This window comes from Electrophorus electricus, chromosome 16, assembly GCF_013358815.1.
Source record: "Electrophorus electricus isolate fEleEle1 chromosome 16, fEleEle1.pri, whole genome shotgun sequence".
Lineage (NCBI taxonomy): Eukaryota > Metazoa > Chordata > Actinopteri > Gymnotiformes > Gymnotidae > Electrophorus > Electrophorus electricus.
In genome coordinates this window covers 13293811-13310603 of record NC_049550.1, presented here as the reverse complement: position 1 = coordinate 13310603, position 16793 = coordinate 13293811, and the positions used below count along the sequence as shown (strand labels likewise).

At 44.2% G+C, this 16793-nt stretch overlaps 2 protein-coding genes across 5 annotated transcripts in view; both read left to right on the top strand.

Annotated features, from left to right (window-relative positions):
• The window catches only part of mast1a (microtubule associated serine/threonine kinase 1a), a 55989-nt gene extending 51868 nt beyond the window's left edge, over positions 1-4121 (top strand). For all 4 annotated transcript variants that reach the window (XM_027013729.2, XM_027013728.2, XM_027013731.2 and 1 more), the window contains 2 exons: positions 1349-1536; positions 1795-4121. In XM_027013729.2, coding sequence (XP_026869530.2) covers positions 1349-1536; positions 1795-3584 — 1978 coding nt within the window. In that variant the 3' untranslated portion in view covers positions 3585-4121. The remainder of the gene's footprint in view (positions 1-1348; positions 1537-1794) is intronic.
• Positions 4122-8192: 4071 nt separating this feature from the next.
• On the top strand, positions 8193-16590 carry atg4da (autophagy related 4D, cysteine peptidase a). Its single transcript, XM_027013787.2, has 11 exons — positions 8193-8556; positions 10013-10289; positions 10536-10619; positions 11429-11602; positions 11913-12240; positions 13147-13211; positions 13414-13553; positions 13971-14049; positions 14137-14213; positions 14780-14899; positions 15349-16590. Exons 2-11 carry the CDS (start codon positions 10061-10063, stop codon positions 15526-15528), a joined length of 1476 nt encoding a protein of 491 aa, XP_026869588.1. The 5' UTR covers positions 8193-8556; positions 10013-10060; the 3' UTR covers positions 15529-16590.
• The last annotated feature ends 203 nt before the right edge of the window (positions 16591-16793 follow it).

Sequence of the window (16793 nt, the reverse complement as noted above, 5' to 3'; positions counted from 1 at the left end):
CTCCTGCCGTCTATCTGACTCCTGCTGTCTGACTCCTCCTGTGTGACTCCTCCTGTCAGTCTGACTCCACCTGTCTGTCTGACTCCTGCTGTCGTCTGTCTTACTCCTGCTGTCTGACTCCTCCTGCCGTCTGTCTGACTCCTGCTGTCGTCTGTCTTACTCCTGCTGTCTGACTCCTCCTGTCTGACTCCTCCTGCCGTCTATCTGACTCCTGCTGTCTGACTCCTGCTGTCTGACTCCTCCTGTCAGTCTGACTCCACCTGTCTGTCTGACTCCTGCTGTCGTCTGTCTTACTCCTGCTGTCTGACTCCTCCTTCCGTCTATCTGACTCCTGCTGTCTGACTCCTCCTGTGTGACTCCTCCTGTCAGTCTGACTCCACCTGTCTGTCTGACTCCTGCTGTCGTCTGTCTTACTCCTGCTGTCTGACTCCTCCTTCCGTCTGTCTGACTCCTGCTGTCTGATTCCTCCTGCTGTCTGACTCCTGCTGTCTGACTCCTCCTACTGTCTGACTCCTGCTGTCTGAGTCCTCCTGCCGTCTGTCTGACTCCTGCTGTCTGACTCCTGCTGTCTGATTCCTCCTGCTGTCTGTCTGATTCCTGCTGTCTGACTCCTGCTGTCTGATTCCTCCTGCCGTCTGTCTGACTCCTGCTGTCTGACTCCTCCTGCCGTCTGCTTGATTCCTGCTGTCTGACTCCTCTTGCCATCTGTCTGACTCCTCCTGCCATCTGTCTGACTCCTCCTGCCGTCTGTCTGACTCCTGCCGTCTGTCTGACTCCTGCCGTCTGTCTGACTCCTGCCGTCTGTCTGACTCCTGATGTCTGACTTCTCCTGCCATCTGTCTGACTTCTCCTGCTGTCTGCCTGCTCCTCCTGCTATCTGTCTGACTCCTCCTGCTGTCTGTCTTACTCCTGCCGTCTGTCTGACTCCTGATGTCTGACTTCTCCTGCCATCTGTCTGACTTCTCCTGCTGTCTGCCTGCTCCTCCTGCTATCTGTCTGACTCTTCCTGTCTGAATACTCCACTGCTACGATTTTGCTGCTGGAGTGTAAACATGTTGCAGACTGGACACTGGGCCTTGGTTCGTTGTCATTGGGGTATTATTAAATTAGGTGTATGATGATCTATGTGTATTTCTGTGCATAGATTGTACTCAGTATTGTATGTCTACTTCTTCATAACTAACTCTGGTTTTGCAAAACATGTTTTTCATTTATGTTTTTCCTGAAAACTGAGGCTACTAGTGCCAGTGAGCATAATGCCACAGTCTGTAGTGCGTTCGTCTTCCGTCGCTCACACGAGTGTTGGTCTTGTTGTCCCAGACTCTTCCCTCTTCTTCTTCCTTCACAGCAAGAAGCGCAGCTCGCTGTTCCGCAAGATAACCAAGCAGTCGAACCTGCTGCACACTAGCCGTAGCCTTTCATCTCTGAACCGCTCGCTGTCGTCCAGCGAGAGCCTGCCAGGGTCCCCCACGCACGGCCTGTCTGCTCGCTCTCCGACCCAGAATTACCGGTCCCCCCCTGACGCCTCTTACCTCGGTGAGCAGGCCACACCTGCACTCAGGAGATTTGTATTCACAACCAAACGGCTGTTTGCATGCTGTTTCAGTCGTGTATCTGGGGGAAAAAACGCTTTTACTCCAAATTGTTTGGCGTAACCTAAAATAACATCTTTTTTTTTTTTTCCACTGAAATGTAACCCATTAGGACTTTTAATAAGCCTGTTGTTGACTTCTCTATGACTTTAGTGATAAGATTAATGCCACACCTCTTACCGTGTTGGCTTGCTCATTTCAGGTACCTCATCCCAGAGCAGTTCTCCTGCCTCCAGCACCCCCAACTCTCCCGCCGCGTCCCAGCACATGCGGCCCAGCTCTCTCCACGGCCTGTCCCCGAAACTGCATCGCCAGTACCGCTCAGCCCGGTGCAAATCCGCTGGGAACATCCCTCTGTCTCCTCTGGCCCACACTCCATCCCCGACTCAGGCTTCGCCACCACCCTTGCCGGGGCACACGGTTGGGAGTTCCAACATGACCCAGATCTTCCCCGCTAAACTGCACTCCTCCCCTCCCATCATAAGGCCCAGGCCCAAGAGCGCCGAGCCTCCCCGCTCACCGCTCCTCAAGCGGGTCCAGTCTGCAGAGAAGCTCGGGTCTTCTCCCGGGGACAAGAAAGGAGGGATTGGGGTGATGAGAAAACACAGCCTTGAAGTCAGCCATTCCGATTACCGCAAGGAGGGCTTCCACTGCGAACTGGGCCTTCAGAGCTTGTTGGAGACGGAAGGAGAGAATCTGCCCTCGGTCCCATCGCCCCTGGAGACTGGCGTTTTGAAACCGGCGAGAAAACTGGGCAGGCAGGAATCACCGCCAAGCAGAGACGCCCTGTTGGCGGGAAGAGAGCGGGAAATGGAGAGAGGAAGTGACAATAAACTCGCAACAGTCCTAGAAAAGTCACCTCCTGCCATTAAGACATCAAACGAAACTGAGACCCAACCAGGAACCCCAAGCAAGAAAGTCCAAGATGGTAAATCGAGTTCTGTAAAGCCTCCGGTTGTTGGTGTCTCACAGCGGTCACTGTACGCCCTAAAAGATAACAGCCTTGGTAAACTTGAAATCACTCAGCCCATTGTGACCAGACCTTCGCCTGTTACAGCAGAGTCAAAACCTAGTGTAGTCCCTTCCGTCCCATCACCTCTGACTACTGTAGCCACCCCTTGTGTAAAAACTACAAGTTCCAGCATCCCTGGTATAGGAAGTCAAGGCTGTGCCACCAAAGCTCTGAGCAAGGTTGTACAAACTCAGCCGACAGGGACTGCCAAAAGTCAGATGTCACATGGTGTGTCGAAAACCTCCATTAAGGACTTGCATGAAAAAAACAATGACAAGGATGCAGGGATGAAAGATTTGAAACAAGATACAGGAAAGACTCTCTGTATAGCCAAGTCCAGTTTACCATGCAGCGGGTCCGTAAAGTCAACTCCCGCTCCTGACAGATTCCCAGCTCCAGGGGTTCCAGCAAAAACCACAGAAGGTGCTAGAGCAAGTAAGGCACCGTCAGATGTAGAAAGCCTGAAAAAGATGGATGCAGATACCCACAGCAGGACTCCAGATATGAGGATGAGAACCAGCTTACCTCCATCCAAGGGGATCGTTCCACCCCATCCTCCCCAGGTACAGTCTCCTGTTCTCAGCAAGCTGCGGCAAGACAAGGGCCTCTCTCCAGTCAATTGCTACCGGGGCACCTTGGACTGGGAGGACAAGTGTCTCTTGGAAGTTCTTGAGGAGCACTCACCTTCCCCTACCCCTTCTCCTACTGGAGCCACTCCGTGCCCTTCCCAATCACAAACAGCATCCTTTATTGACATAGGAAGTATGACCAGCATGGCCAAGACAGCACAAGCAGCTGTCAAATGGGAAACTCAGGATGCGGACAAAGCAAAAGAAGCCAGGAAATCAGCAGATGAATCCCAGGCCAGTACACAAGCGAAGGCTGAGATTTCTGGGGGGAGTAGCTCGAAATTATCAACTCCAGGCCCTAACGGTGTTGGGTCACACGCAAAGAGCGGGAGCACCAAGAACGTCTTGTGACCAGTTGGCTGCTCTGTAATCCTCTCTAATAGGGATTTCACAGGATGCCATTCATGCCAGTCATGCACTTGAACATGTAAGGACCTTCCACCAAGTCAATAACCCAGATCAAGCAAGAAAAAACAACAACATAAGGCAGAACAAAACAGAATAGCTCTAAGGTACTCCTTACAAGGAGGGTATTTACTGTAGACACCAAGGCTGCTCGCCACAAAATGGCAGGAGTGTAATTCAAGTATGTGTAGAAGAGAGAGAGAGAGGAACAGACAAATGAGCGAGTGGGTGTCTCGTGGTGCTCGTGCGGCAAAAGCGAAAAAGGCAAGTGCAGAAGTGCTTTATCAGATCAATCGATGCTGAATACTGTGAACACCAAATCCATGTTCCTCCATTTTGTAACTCGTGTGAGCAACTCATTTCTTAAGCAAAATGCTGGAAAGGGGGAATGGGGTCATTGCTAAGGAAACTTACACAAACAACACAATTCTTATTTGGTGTATGTGTGTATGATGTGTGTGTGTGTGTGTGCGTGTGTGTGTGTGTGTGTGTGTGTGTGTGTGTGTGTGTATGTGTATATATATATATATATATATATATATATATATATATAGAGAGAGAGAGAGAGAGAGAGAGAGAGAGAGAGAGAGAGAGAGAGAGAGAGAGAGAGAGAGAGATTTTTCCCTGTCAGTCTATAAGTCAATAGATTTTAAAATGCTGGGCTCTTAATGCACTGTGTTTTATCAGGGGTCTGCAGGAAGCCCAGCGTAGTTTCCCTCTGACTCCGCCTCTGCCTCTGACTCTGCCTCTGCCTCTGACTCAGCTTAAGCTGCAGGCAGACACATTTGCTGACTTGGGCTGATTTTCTAACTCTCTATGTGAGCGTTACATCTGCTGGCCGTTAAATCTGTTTGACAGGCACATCGCAGCTGGATTTAATCAGGAGACCTTTATAAGAGGGAAGTACTGAAGATGAAGATGATGATGATGATGATGATGATGATGAGCGAGTTATTCATTTATTTAGTGGGTTAGATGGGCCAAATAGGAAGTCAGCATTCATGAAAAGTGGTTTGGCACAACCATAAAGTTTAAAAGGTATGTTCTAATCTGCACAGCACTGCGAAGAGCATAGAGGATGGACCATAACAGTCCCACTGTCTGAAATCTGAAAGCCTATGTTGTTTGATTTCCATTTTTGTGTCATTTAAACCTCCTGTCTGAAACTGAAGTACTCTAGCAGTAAATATTGTTGCACATTTCAGTGTGATGATTTTAGAAGTGAGGGCTATTTCTAGGGTAGCTGTGCGCTATCAAGAGAGAGAAAGCCCATGTAGCTTCCCCTGCTAACATTGTGATACTGGCCATGTGAGCGTTATGTTCTAGCCTTTAGATAGTGAACTTTATTCAAATAAAAGCAAGAGAAAAGTAAAATTATAACTTTTGAATTTCAATGCACATTACAGTATTTAAATGACTTTTACCATGTTTAATGCTTTGATTAGCATTGAAGTAACCATCCGTTATAGAAATATACATTATTAAGAGTTAAGCATATAGTGTTATGGTTTTGGTCAGTAATAAGGTTCATTACACTGTAGCAGGACATTTGAGAATTCCAGACTCATACATCCCCAAAAATGTACCTTAGTACATCAAAAGAGTAATACAATTACTCAACCATGCAAAATATGCGAAAATGATAGATATGTGATTAATTGATCTACTATGATAATGGTTTAGGAGTTAAGGAGACTACTTAATGGCTATTCTTCATATCATACATAGTCTTAGCAAAGAGGAGCCTAAACAGTTTTAAAAACATTTATAAAGTCACTTTTTGAATGACTGTTTCTTCTCAATGTGTGACTGACTCAAGAATGTTGGTAAATATGCACTCTATGTGCAGATACACAAGCCTCTATATGTCAGAGGTTCAGAGATATGAACTAAAACCAAGAGGCACAAGTGATGTTATTCTCTTATCTTACGTTAGACAGCATCTCTGACTGTAAACTGGAATACAGCGCCATCTGGTGGCTAATAGAAACTTTGTCTCATCGTTTGGCGCCTTATGTGTTTTATGAAACATCTCGAATGCTGGTCTAGGATCAGCTTTACCCTGATGACTTGCTAATGACAAGTGAACTTTCATTGTAGATCAGCATATATATATATATATATATATATATATATATATATATATATATATATATATATATATATATATATATATATATATATATATATGAGAGAGAGAGAGAGAGAGAGAGAGAGAGAGAGAGAACGAGAGCGCAGCGGAGCAGTGGTGCCCAGCTACAGTTCTTGAGACACTGAGACATTCCAGACCTAATCAAACACACCTGGATCAATAAATCAAGGACTTCCTTTCAGTAGCATATAAATATTAGAGCAAGGTATGTTGCAACTGAACTGTAGGACGCAGTAGGTCTCTAGGACTGGAGTTGGGAACACCATTATAGGGGGACACACGTATATATACACATAGATAGTTAGTGCTGGACTCCAGTGCCTTTGTCTTTTTGAGCTGTGTGTCAAATAAGGAGTACTGATCTTTAATCAGCACTTCCTATTCATGCAGTTCTACTGGTTTAGGAATAATAAAATCAAAAACTGATCCCAGGTCATTAGCGGTGGCACAAGACTCACACTATGTTTGTGTATGTTATAAAATAATCTATTATACATTCTATATGTGTGTTGCATGGAGAAGAGATTTGTTTATTTGTTTATTTATTTATTCCCATCTATTTCTGTCAGTGATGCAACACTGACTTGTAGCATTCTTTGTAAATGGTAGTATGTGCTTTTCCTGCACATGGCCATTGCACCTGACCGGTTCTTTTGTTCAGTCTCTATGCTGAAGACTGGGGAGGGTAATCAGGAAGCCATGCCAGAAGGTTATGTGTGGATTAGCCTCGTGCAAAATGAACAGGAAAGAATGCGGGTCGATTCCTCAAACCTGAACACAAACATCAACCGCCGCAAGGTCATCTCATGATGCACAACACAATTTAGAAAAATGTGTCTTAAGATTCAAACAGGTGATCACTCATTGATGTGGGAGAAATTTCACATTCTGTCACCAACAGGATTTCTGTAGACCAAATCCTCAGACATATCAAGTGTGGTCAAACCCTTAAAATGATTATTATTACATTTGAAGGTTACTGAACAGGAGTTCAAATTGAATAATTCATTTTAAGTTATTTTTAGCAAAGTTGCACTTTTAAAGTGTTGCTTTAGGATTTCCCTTTGATAAGCTCTTTAATGTCTTTATTTAAGATTGTCCTTGGGTCCAGTGTAGGAATTCTGTTCCCAGTTCGGTTCTGTTTCATAAGCAGGTAGGGTTGAAGATCTCCATAGAAAACTAATCCCAGATCAATACACTCCACTTCTGAACCATGCAAATGTGAACACATACAAGTGTAATGCTGGAGCTCACTGGAAACAGGCTGGGACCATCGTTTTTCATTTAACTCTTTCCTCATACTTCTCTGGCTGGTCTTTTGACTGTTGTCACTTCTATTATGTGACTGTTAGAGATTATTGAAACAAAAAGAAATAAAACGATGTTTTGTAATGTTTTATTATGTTGCCATGTATAGACTAGTTTCTTATTCTTAATGTAAAATTATTTGATGACTATAACAGAGTAGCCTGGTGAGTGAGTGTTGTTCTGTGATAAAAGAAGCCTCACTTCTGAAGTAAATAGTAGTGTTTACTTCTACCTAGTTTATATATACACAATATAATCAGTTCCTGTGACCATAGTTTGACATTTCTTTGTAGTTTTTTTTTTTTTTGTATTTTGTTTAAGAATTGTGATCTATTGAGAATGCACTTTATTTTGTGTCAGATGTTAATTTATTTGAAAGTACTGTACTGTATTAATGTATTATGTAGCTGTCACAAATATTTATAGAAATGTACATAGAAGATGCAGATATTCTGTGCTAAAGTGAATGATGTTCTAGATGGGGAGAGAGAGAGAGAGAGAGAGAGAGAGAGAGAGAGAGTCATTTATTGTGTACCCTTTATTTAATTGCACTGTTATGTGGCATTCCTCAACAGGTTGAGATGATACGTAAGAGCAGGCATAACTTACACTGTTATTCGTTTAAACAATTTATATATTGTCCACGACCCTTTTGCTTCTCCAGCAAATGTCAATCGATGCATAAACACCAGAAGTGCAGTATATATGTGTAATGAAATTAATAAATTGATATTGTATAAGAGGAGACGTTTTCATCCCTTTAAATAGGTGTTTTGTTTTGTTTTTTACTTACCTGCTCCCACTGAACATTTTCGCGTTTTTGTGCAGCCATTTGAGCAAAACCAATTCTTGATGCCGGCAAGGTGAGGGCGCTCGCTCAGCTTACTCGGCACGTGCGCGTCTCCTGCGGTGAAAGCCACTTCTTGCATAACCGGCACATAAATGAAATGGCGCGTTCCAACTGATAGACGAAAGATTTATCCAATCGGAGAGTGGAGAATGCCCAGCTCAGCCAATCGCCTCAGCGAGGGGTGGGCCATGGGTGTGCACGCGGAATAACAACAGGAAGTAATTGCGCATTATCTTGCAAGAAAGGCGTAGGGTAGTGTACGATGCATATCGCCTGTAGTCAGATCGGATACCGAATACAAACGCTGGCTGAGAGCTGACGTTGTCATTTTAACTGTTATAGCTACTATGTACAGCTGTGTCTTTGCTTTTGATTAATATTTGCCCCAATGGGACTCGTTTTCTATCGTTACTAAGGTAGAAGGCTTACCAGCTAGCTAGCTAACGGTAGCTTCCCCTGTCCTTGCATTGACACCCAATACCCATTTCTTCTTGACCGCTACGGGGGTTGTCGTCCTCGTATAACACTGCCAGGAACTGTTGGGGAAGAGTTAACATTAACTTTGATATCCCAGCAGGAATAACAAGTATGCCTCCTTCGGTACTGAGGTAAGGCGTTCGTTAAATCTCCTCGTAACGTAACTGCGGTCCTGCTGGATAACACTAACCAGGCAGGTCAGATCTTAGCTTTGTTAGTTATTTATTTGTCATGCAACCGTTCGAGAGTCGTGTCGGCTCAGGTAAGTTAGGTTAGGTTGGTTTTTTTTCATTTAACGTCCTTCTGACGGTTCTCGGGCGCAGATCCCTGAATTACCGTGGCTGCTTCTCTCTGAATCAACTGAGTCATGTTATTGTATTGTGCATTACAGATCAACTGTGCGTTGTGCAGGTCCGTGTTTCCACTCGCTAGAAGTGCCTCTGTCACACTGAAATCACATGCCTGCCTGTATGTTGAGCTTTCTAAGTGTTACAGCCGGGCAGACCTACTGCGAGCTGACTCGTCTCTGAACGTTGCGCAATTGTAGAAAGTTTCGATCTGATCTAGCTAGTTTCATTCATCGCTTACTTAGGTTTTCCCGTGACCCAACCCAACTGAACCGTTCCTTTTAAAACTCCGAGAGGGATTGTAAGATTTCTATTCCTGTTTCATATATGTAATAATGTAATTGCTGGTTCTCTAGAACAGCACGTCCCGCTCGTTCTTTGGTTTAATAGCATGAGCACACGTACTAGTGTCACATTCTTTCAAAAACAATGGTTAAAAGGAGGTAAATGACATCAATACGACTTTTCTCCTGAAGCAGCCACCAGACACACACCTGCCTTTAGGTGCCATATGACTCGCTTTCTGTCACGTGCGTTTGCCTTGTTCGGCCAGTTTAAATAATCTTATCTCTGTTCAATCAATCATACAAACAATGCACTGGAACTGGGACTTAACCACTTTTTGTTAACAGCTGGTCAAGTCAACTTACTGCCCTTCAGAGTAACCAGTGTTCAATTGTGGATGCTTTCTGGACATTGACCAATGACAGTAGTTCACTCAACTGTGACGGCAAGAACAGACATGTCCTTAGTCCAACCAGTTCAAACTAGCTGTCCTCACCACCTTTGATCTGTTTATTTGCATTTTCTTCATGTTTCTATCTAAAAGCCACACTGCAGTTTACTTATGTACAACCACTCTGCCATTTCTCATTTCTTGGGACAGTACAATTAAAAAGTTTGTTGTATAACTAGTACTGTATGACTGCCATCAAAAATTGCTCAGGCTTTTAGCACCTTGAATTCTCATTTTGGATCTGGCCGGAGCAAGTCCACTACGTATTTAGAAAGAAAGCATCAGAATGCAGACTTTTCCTCCATCAGTGTGATTTTTGATTTTAACAGCTAAAAATGGTTGACCTGGGTTTGACATTCATCCATGCCTAAATACCATTGCACTGTTGCTCTCTGTTAATGAGGCACAGTCTTCTATAAACCAATGCTAATCGATTCCTAACGAACATGGAAGTTCTAAAACTTGTCTTTTTTTTTTTTTAATATGATTTCTTGCCCTCCTCAGGCAGCGGCAGTGATGTCACAGTAGAGAGATCAGAGTGAGGCCTGAGCCATGAACTCGGTCTCTCCCAGTGCTGCCCAGTATGTGGGGGGCGTGGCTCTTCACGATGACCTCACTGATGGAAGAAGGCCCCCCTCGTCTTCAGCACAGCTTCTCGAACCCAGGGGCCATTTTGGCCATGGCTTGCTCACCCATTGCGACACAGAAGCATCCGGAGAGCCGGATGAAGTCGATCGCCTGAAATTGAAGATCATGTCGGCTTGGAACAACGTCAAATATGGTGCGTTTTCAAGAGCGTGGTTTCATTTTTGATCTTATTTAAATTGTAAAGAATATGGCTCGATTCAAATGGTGCCCTTTTCCTCCTTGACCGTTACTGAAACCACCACGAAGTTTTAGCGTATGCGGCTTTTAGAGGGAAAACAGCATTTAAACCATAAGCATGAAGACTAGGTATGAAACCCGTAACCACTGTTGAGGTTTGATACAACAGCCAAGAGTAGTTGATTTGTGTTCTGTCCCACAGGATGGTCTGTCAAAACCAAAACCGTCTTTAACAAAACATCCCCCCTGTTCCTAATGGGGCAGCCCTACTTGCTCAACAGCGCAGGTAAGCCTCACCCAATTCCACCTCTTTGTGCCTCAGATATGTTGTTAATAATAGCTAAAAACAAAACAACAACTGCAGTGATTTTGTTTGAGATGTCTGTACCGAACTTACTGCTGAACAGATAATTTAACATTAGAATGAACACCGAAATGGTTAAAAGTTGGACCTCTCCGGCCTCTGTCGTGCATGGCGTCACAATTTGCCGAGCTTTAGAGAAAAGGTAAGTGTGATGGTTGCAGGAAGGGAAGAAAAAAAACCCCGCACGAGTCATCGTAATTCTAGGAGACTGCACTTACCTGGAACCTGCCTATTGGACAACAAAGACAGCTGTGACTGGGAAATACCCAGCAGTGTTCCTTTGGCTTCTGACTGGACTTTTAAATTGGCGCTCCACATAAGCGCGCTTATGTTCTGTATATTATGTGGCGCTCTACATAACAAAGTTAAAAGGGAATAAAAGGTTGTATTATGTTAGTGATTAACATTTTTGTTAACCGTTCAGATCAAGGAACAAGGGCGTGTGTCCAGGAACAAGGGGTGCATTTTCCTGTATTCTTCTGGTTTCTAACAGGGCTCTAGCCTGTGGCCTAGTTGTAACAGCATTTGGATGACTTCGGCAGCAGTTTTGAAGGAGTATTACCTTTCTGTTAGCTGGATGTGAGGACGAGGGGTTTTTAGCCTGGCAACTCTTGCTGTTCGCCTTCTCAGATTAACGTCCAGCTGTAGGCTGCGTTGGGCAGCGTTGCGGCCCGTGTTTGTCTGAACTGTACAGGCTCCTCCCACCCGGACTCTTTCTCCTCCTTCCCTAGATGAGGTCGAGTGTTTTCGGCTGGCGTTTGGCTCGCGGCTTTGGTTCACCTACAGAAAGGAGTTCCCTCAGCTGGAGGGCTCCAGCCTGAACTCAGACTGCGGCTGGGGCTGCATGCTGCGTAGCGGTCAGATGCTGCTCGCCCAGGGCCTTCTGCTCCACACCCTGCCTCTGGGTACGTACCATGGGGCGAAGAAGCACAAGGAAGCAATGCGCTACATATGTTGTAAAAAGCTAAAAAGAACACTATATTAAATGCTAGATGTATTCTAACTTTTTCTTTGTTTGCTTTTCCATGCTTTATTGTTTGCTTTTTATTTAGATTGTATGTATGTGTTGTTGTTTTTTTTGTTGTTTTTTTTAAATTTATTGTTTGGCTTAAATTTATTTTTAATTGTTTTCTAAAATGTTTTCCTTTATGTAGCGTGGTGGTTTGTCAGACGGTCTGCTGCTGACTAGTGCTGGGAATGCCCCTTTTCTTCCAGGCTGGAGCTGGTCAGACTGCCCCCTGCTGGCCGACGTGGATTTTGAGGTGCTGAGGCCGGCCTCGCCGTCCCGTCCTGCTGGCCTTTCCTTCCCCTCCCTTAGCTCCTCCTGGGGCCCGACTGCGCTCCACAGACGCAGCGAAGGACCCAGGCGGACCCAGACGGCCCACGACCTGCAGAGTGAGGCCCTGCACCGCCAGCTGGTGTCGTGGTTCGGGGACCAGCCGGCGGCGCCGTTCGGGGTGCACCGGCTCGTCGAGCTGGGCAGGGAGTCGGGGAAACGGGCAGGCGACTGGTACGGACCCTCTCTCGTGGCCCACATCCTGTGGTGAGTCGGGCATCAGAGCCGGGGCTGGTTTTAACTCCTGTGTTAGGCTGTTTTACATCTGCAGTGACTAACACAGGGAACTGGCATTTGCCTGGTCCTGAGCTCTTGAGAAGGGGGAACCAGAAATTAGTTACTTTATAAAATAAAGGAAATTAGGAAATAGGAATTAGGAGATTTGTTAATTTTCCTGGACTTTTTCCTGGACAGCTTTTCCTGGACAGCTTTCAAAGTTTACCTACATATTATATAGTCTTGCTAAATTTTGAAGAAATTATTTTTTTTCCAGTCACATGCAGAGAGGTCAAGCAGGTGATGGTGTCTCATATGAAATCACGCGTGCAAACATGCAAAGAAGGAGAGAATAAAGAAGGCAGGCCATCGAAAATGCAAAAAACCCACATCAGACTTTCAACCACAGACAGGACGCCGTCCCTATTGCAGAGCAGGGTGACCTTAACTACACACTTCCGAAGCTGTCTGGCATCGCGTACATGACAACAGACAGCTGTCATGATGTCACAGCTGGCAGACAGGTCCCATCCCCGGATAAGTCTATGAACAGGAGGTCGTAATGTCAAAACTTGAAAGTGCTGTTTTGTTTGTTTTGAGATTTCACGCTGTTGCGCTGATTTAGGCGCTGAGTGATTCGTATGAGTCACGTGAAGTCTGTATTACAAAGCTCAGTGTTAAATCCTGTTCTATTACGTTTTGCTACTTTATCACTAGATCCAGTATTAAGTCTTGGAGAGAGAGAATTCAGTTTCTCAGAGTGTGGTATGTGAAAGGACGTTCAGAAAAGTTCCCGATATTGGAAAACCTTTCCGCAGGTGTCGGCACGCAGTGGTAAACTGGGTTGGTCGTGGCTACACCAGGTCTCATTCCACACTTTTTGTTGGGTTTGTTTAGCAAAGCAGTGAACAGAAGCACCGAGGTGGACAACCTGGCCGTGTACGTGGCTCAGGACTGCACAGGTGAGTGTGGGCAGGTCCTGTGGGCACCAGTCTGTTACTTGTATAGCACACATCACATAGTTTGTGGATTTATATAAAGGCATACATTTACAAGCCTGTGTTTTGTAAGCTCAGTTGCCATCTTTTATGCTTGGTAGTGAGTCTGTATGAGGAAGGTTGTAATGTTCTGATTTTTGATTGTGTGCATGTGTGTGTTTTGTAGTTTATAAGGAAGATGTGATGCGGTTGTGTGACCAAAGTTTGTTGGACTCTGGTAGCTCGGAATGGAGGTCCGTCATTATCCTGGTCCCTGTAAGACTGGGAGGAGAATGTCTCAACCCTGCCTACACTGAGTGTGTTAAGGTATTCTGCAACTACTCAACCCTATCAGTCCTACGCTGAGTGTGTTCAATAGGGCTTTGCGATATGATCTAAATTTCATATCCTGATATAGGTCATATTAAAATAATGATGTGTATCATGATACAGCACCTTTACTGAAAAATTCATGGAATAAAGAGTTTGTAAAATCACCACAAGGAAAGATCTGTTTCTAATTGCATTAAAACCCTGACTGTACAGTAAGTGTACTAAGGATTATCAACTAATAATCCTTATTGTAAATTCATTGTGTTGTTAGATGCAATGATGAAATCTTAGACATTGTTAATAATTGTAAGTCAGGACTGCAGAATAGTGTAGTATATGGCTACTGAAACTTCACGTGGTAATGAACAATGACTGCTTATTTGTTTATTTGTATTTATTTGTTTAAACTAGAAAATCCTGAGGTTACAATGCTGCATTGGAATCATTGGTGGGAAACCCAAGCATTCGCTTTTTTTTATTGGCTTTCAAGGTAAATGATTAATTAATTCTTTTTGCTGATTAGTTGCTTTAGTTTTTTTATTTTTGGCATTTGATTGGTTGCTTTGTCTTTTCTCAGATGAGCAGCTGCTGTATTTAGACCCACACTACTGTCAGCCTGTGGTAGATGTCACACGGCGTAACTTCTCACTGGAGGTACGGTATCATGACCTTAAATCATAACCATAATATTTTTAGGTTTTTTAAAAATAATACCCAGCTCATTCCAATAAGTGAACAAGAAACCCTGATATGCAGGAGATTTGCAGAAGAGAATTCTTAAGCAGTATTCCATCTGAGAAAGTGTTTTAACTACAACCAAGACAAAGAAATGCCTCTTTCTCCGAAGACAAAAAAAAAACAACCCTACTTCCTGATTTTGAAAATGTTTTTAGATGGAATTTCCCTTACGGAAGACCGCTTGGTACAGTAGAAACACTGTGATGTCATGCACTGGTTTCCCAGAGATGGAGACTAACTTGTCTATATTTAGCGTTATGCATTTCCTAATGTGGTAATTTAGTTACAACTACTGTGCAATTACAGTAAGTTACATTATGGTACAAATATTCACAGTTAAGTTATTCAGAATCATATTTCTTGGTCTCGCGCGTGCGTGCACACACAAGTGCTTTGTTTAGAGGTTAAATACATATAATACACTATAATTGATCAAGATTGTATTCTCCATTGCCCCCCCCCCCCCCTCTCTCTCCTCTCAGTCATTTCACTGTAACTCTCCCAGAAAGATGAACTTTAGTCGAATGGATCCCAGTTGTACTGTGGGTTTCTATGCCCACAATAAAAAAGACTTTGAATCTTTGTGTTCAACAGTCAGTGCGGTAAGTGACAAATCAGAGCATCACAAGTATCAGTGCAAGATAAATATACATTTCAGTTCAAGCTTGCCTTCAACCGCTTTTGTAAAACTCTTCCATTTTAATATGAACAGAGTTACATTGACATTTCCTACATTTGGAAATACAGGTTAGCTAAAGTCTGTCTGTGAACCAATAACAGTTCTGTCTGTGTACTGTGTATACAGTCTCAAAATTCACCAGTTATTTTATAAAATCGTCTCAATTTGCGGAACATTCAAATGCCAAAAACACAATTGAGGCCAACCAAGCCTGAAGGCCACTGAGGATCAGTGAGCATGAACTCATATGCATGTCTCAATAGCCTTTCCCAGCCAGTGTTTATTAATACAAACAGTGTGATTATTTTTGCAAAATGTTCCTTCATAAGGGTTGTGTTCTGTCCTTGTTCACACCACGCCTTGTGTCTTCAGGCTCTGTCATCGACCGAGGAACGGTATCCCATCTTCACGTTCGTGGAGGGCAGAGGGCAAGACTGCAGCGTGGGGAACCAGAGTGCGGGGAACGCTGACCCCTTTACCCACATTGTCTCTCCTGGCAAACTGGGCCAGAACAGTAAGAAGGGCAGCACTGAGGAGTTTGTCTTTCTTTAAGGAAGGAGTTGCTTGTAGCCCTCGCGCCCTGGCCCACACCCCCGGCCTGCTCTCACCGACGTGTCTGGATCACGGTGCCCCCTCCAGCGACTTTGCCAGGGAGATCCACAAAACTGTCGTCCTTTATGTTCGTCTTGTATGGTGCAAGATGGCCGACGCGAAGCTGCAGAAATGGCAGCTTGTGCAGATACAGCATGGAGGCTCTGGTCCATCTCCTTGTTCTGGGCTACATCCCATCGGTCCTGAACCAAGCAAGCCAGAACCCTGAACATCTGGTTCAGTTGTGTGTGAGCTGGCACACAACAGGTGGGCGGAGATATGGACTGATTGGATAAACGCTACTCAGATGGGTGTGACGCCCCCTCATCTTCCCCCTCCCCCTTGTTTCTGCATCTCTCTCTCTCTCTCTCTCTCTCTCTCTCTCTCTCTCTCTCTCTCTCTCTCTCTCTCTCTCTCTCTCTCATTCTAAAATTCATCTCTCACAAACCTAGTCTCACTTTTTTCGTGCCCCATTGCTTTGGCCCTGTGAAGTAGAAGTGGGTATAGCTTCTGTATGATTGTCAGAGTCAGCAACTGTGAGTCTGACTGGGAGTGGAGTCATCTGTGTACATATAGTACTGATCAGGAGAGGGTGATTTTTGGATGAAGCTCACTCATCTGGGATAATCTAGTTTTCTAAATCCATATGTCAGACATAATTCTTGTCCTTTAATATGTTTATTTATTTTTGTTTGTATCGTAATGCTTTGCCATTTTTGTTTTTTTTTCACCATTTTCTAGAGTTTCTATATTTTATGCTGGGGTTTCCAGCTGTGAAGTTGATAGAACACTGAATTAGTCCAGTTTGGTAGTTGTTTTTTTTAAAGCCGTATGCTTTTGATGTGCGTTAATAACTTCGTGTTAAATTGTGGAAATGCGACAGAGTTTGCTGTTACTGTTATCGTCTATTTATGAAGGTTTTTGTTTTGTTTTGTTTTTTTACTTCTGCCTGAGAATACACCTGCTGAACGTTTAACTTTATGGTCGTTTGTGATTAAAAGATTTTTGTTTGTTTTCCAGTAACTGAGCTGCATGTTTTCTTACTTCAGTGGAACCTTCAGAGCTACGTTTGAAAGTTTGGACCGTAACCTGCCAGGGTTCTGGTTTTCAGACTTTATTGGCTTATAACTGGGGTCTTGGCCTAAGGTTGGAAATGAGCTCTATGGGAGGGTTGGATATGTTTGTCTTTAAACCCCTGTCTTCTGCGTATAAACATCAACAAAAAC

Coding starts and splice junctions, on each gene's coding strand:
- atg4da (XM_027013787.2), top strand. CDS start 10,061: ATGAACTCGGTCTCTCCCAGTGCTGCCCAGTATGTGGGGGGCGTGGCT. Junction 10,620..11,428: donor CTACTTGCTCAACAGCGCAG/GTAAGCCTCACC, acceptor CTCCTTCCCTAG/ATGAGGTCGAGTGTTTTCGG. Junction 14,050..14,136: donor TTTTTTTATTGGCTTTCAAG/GTAAATGATTAA, acceptor GTCTTTTCTCAG/ATGAGCAGCTGCTGTATTTA.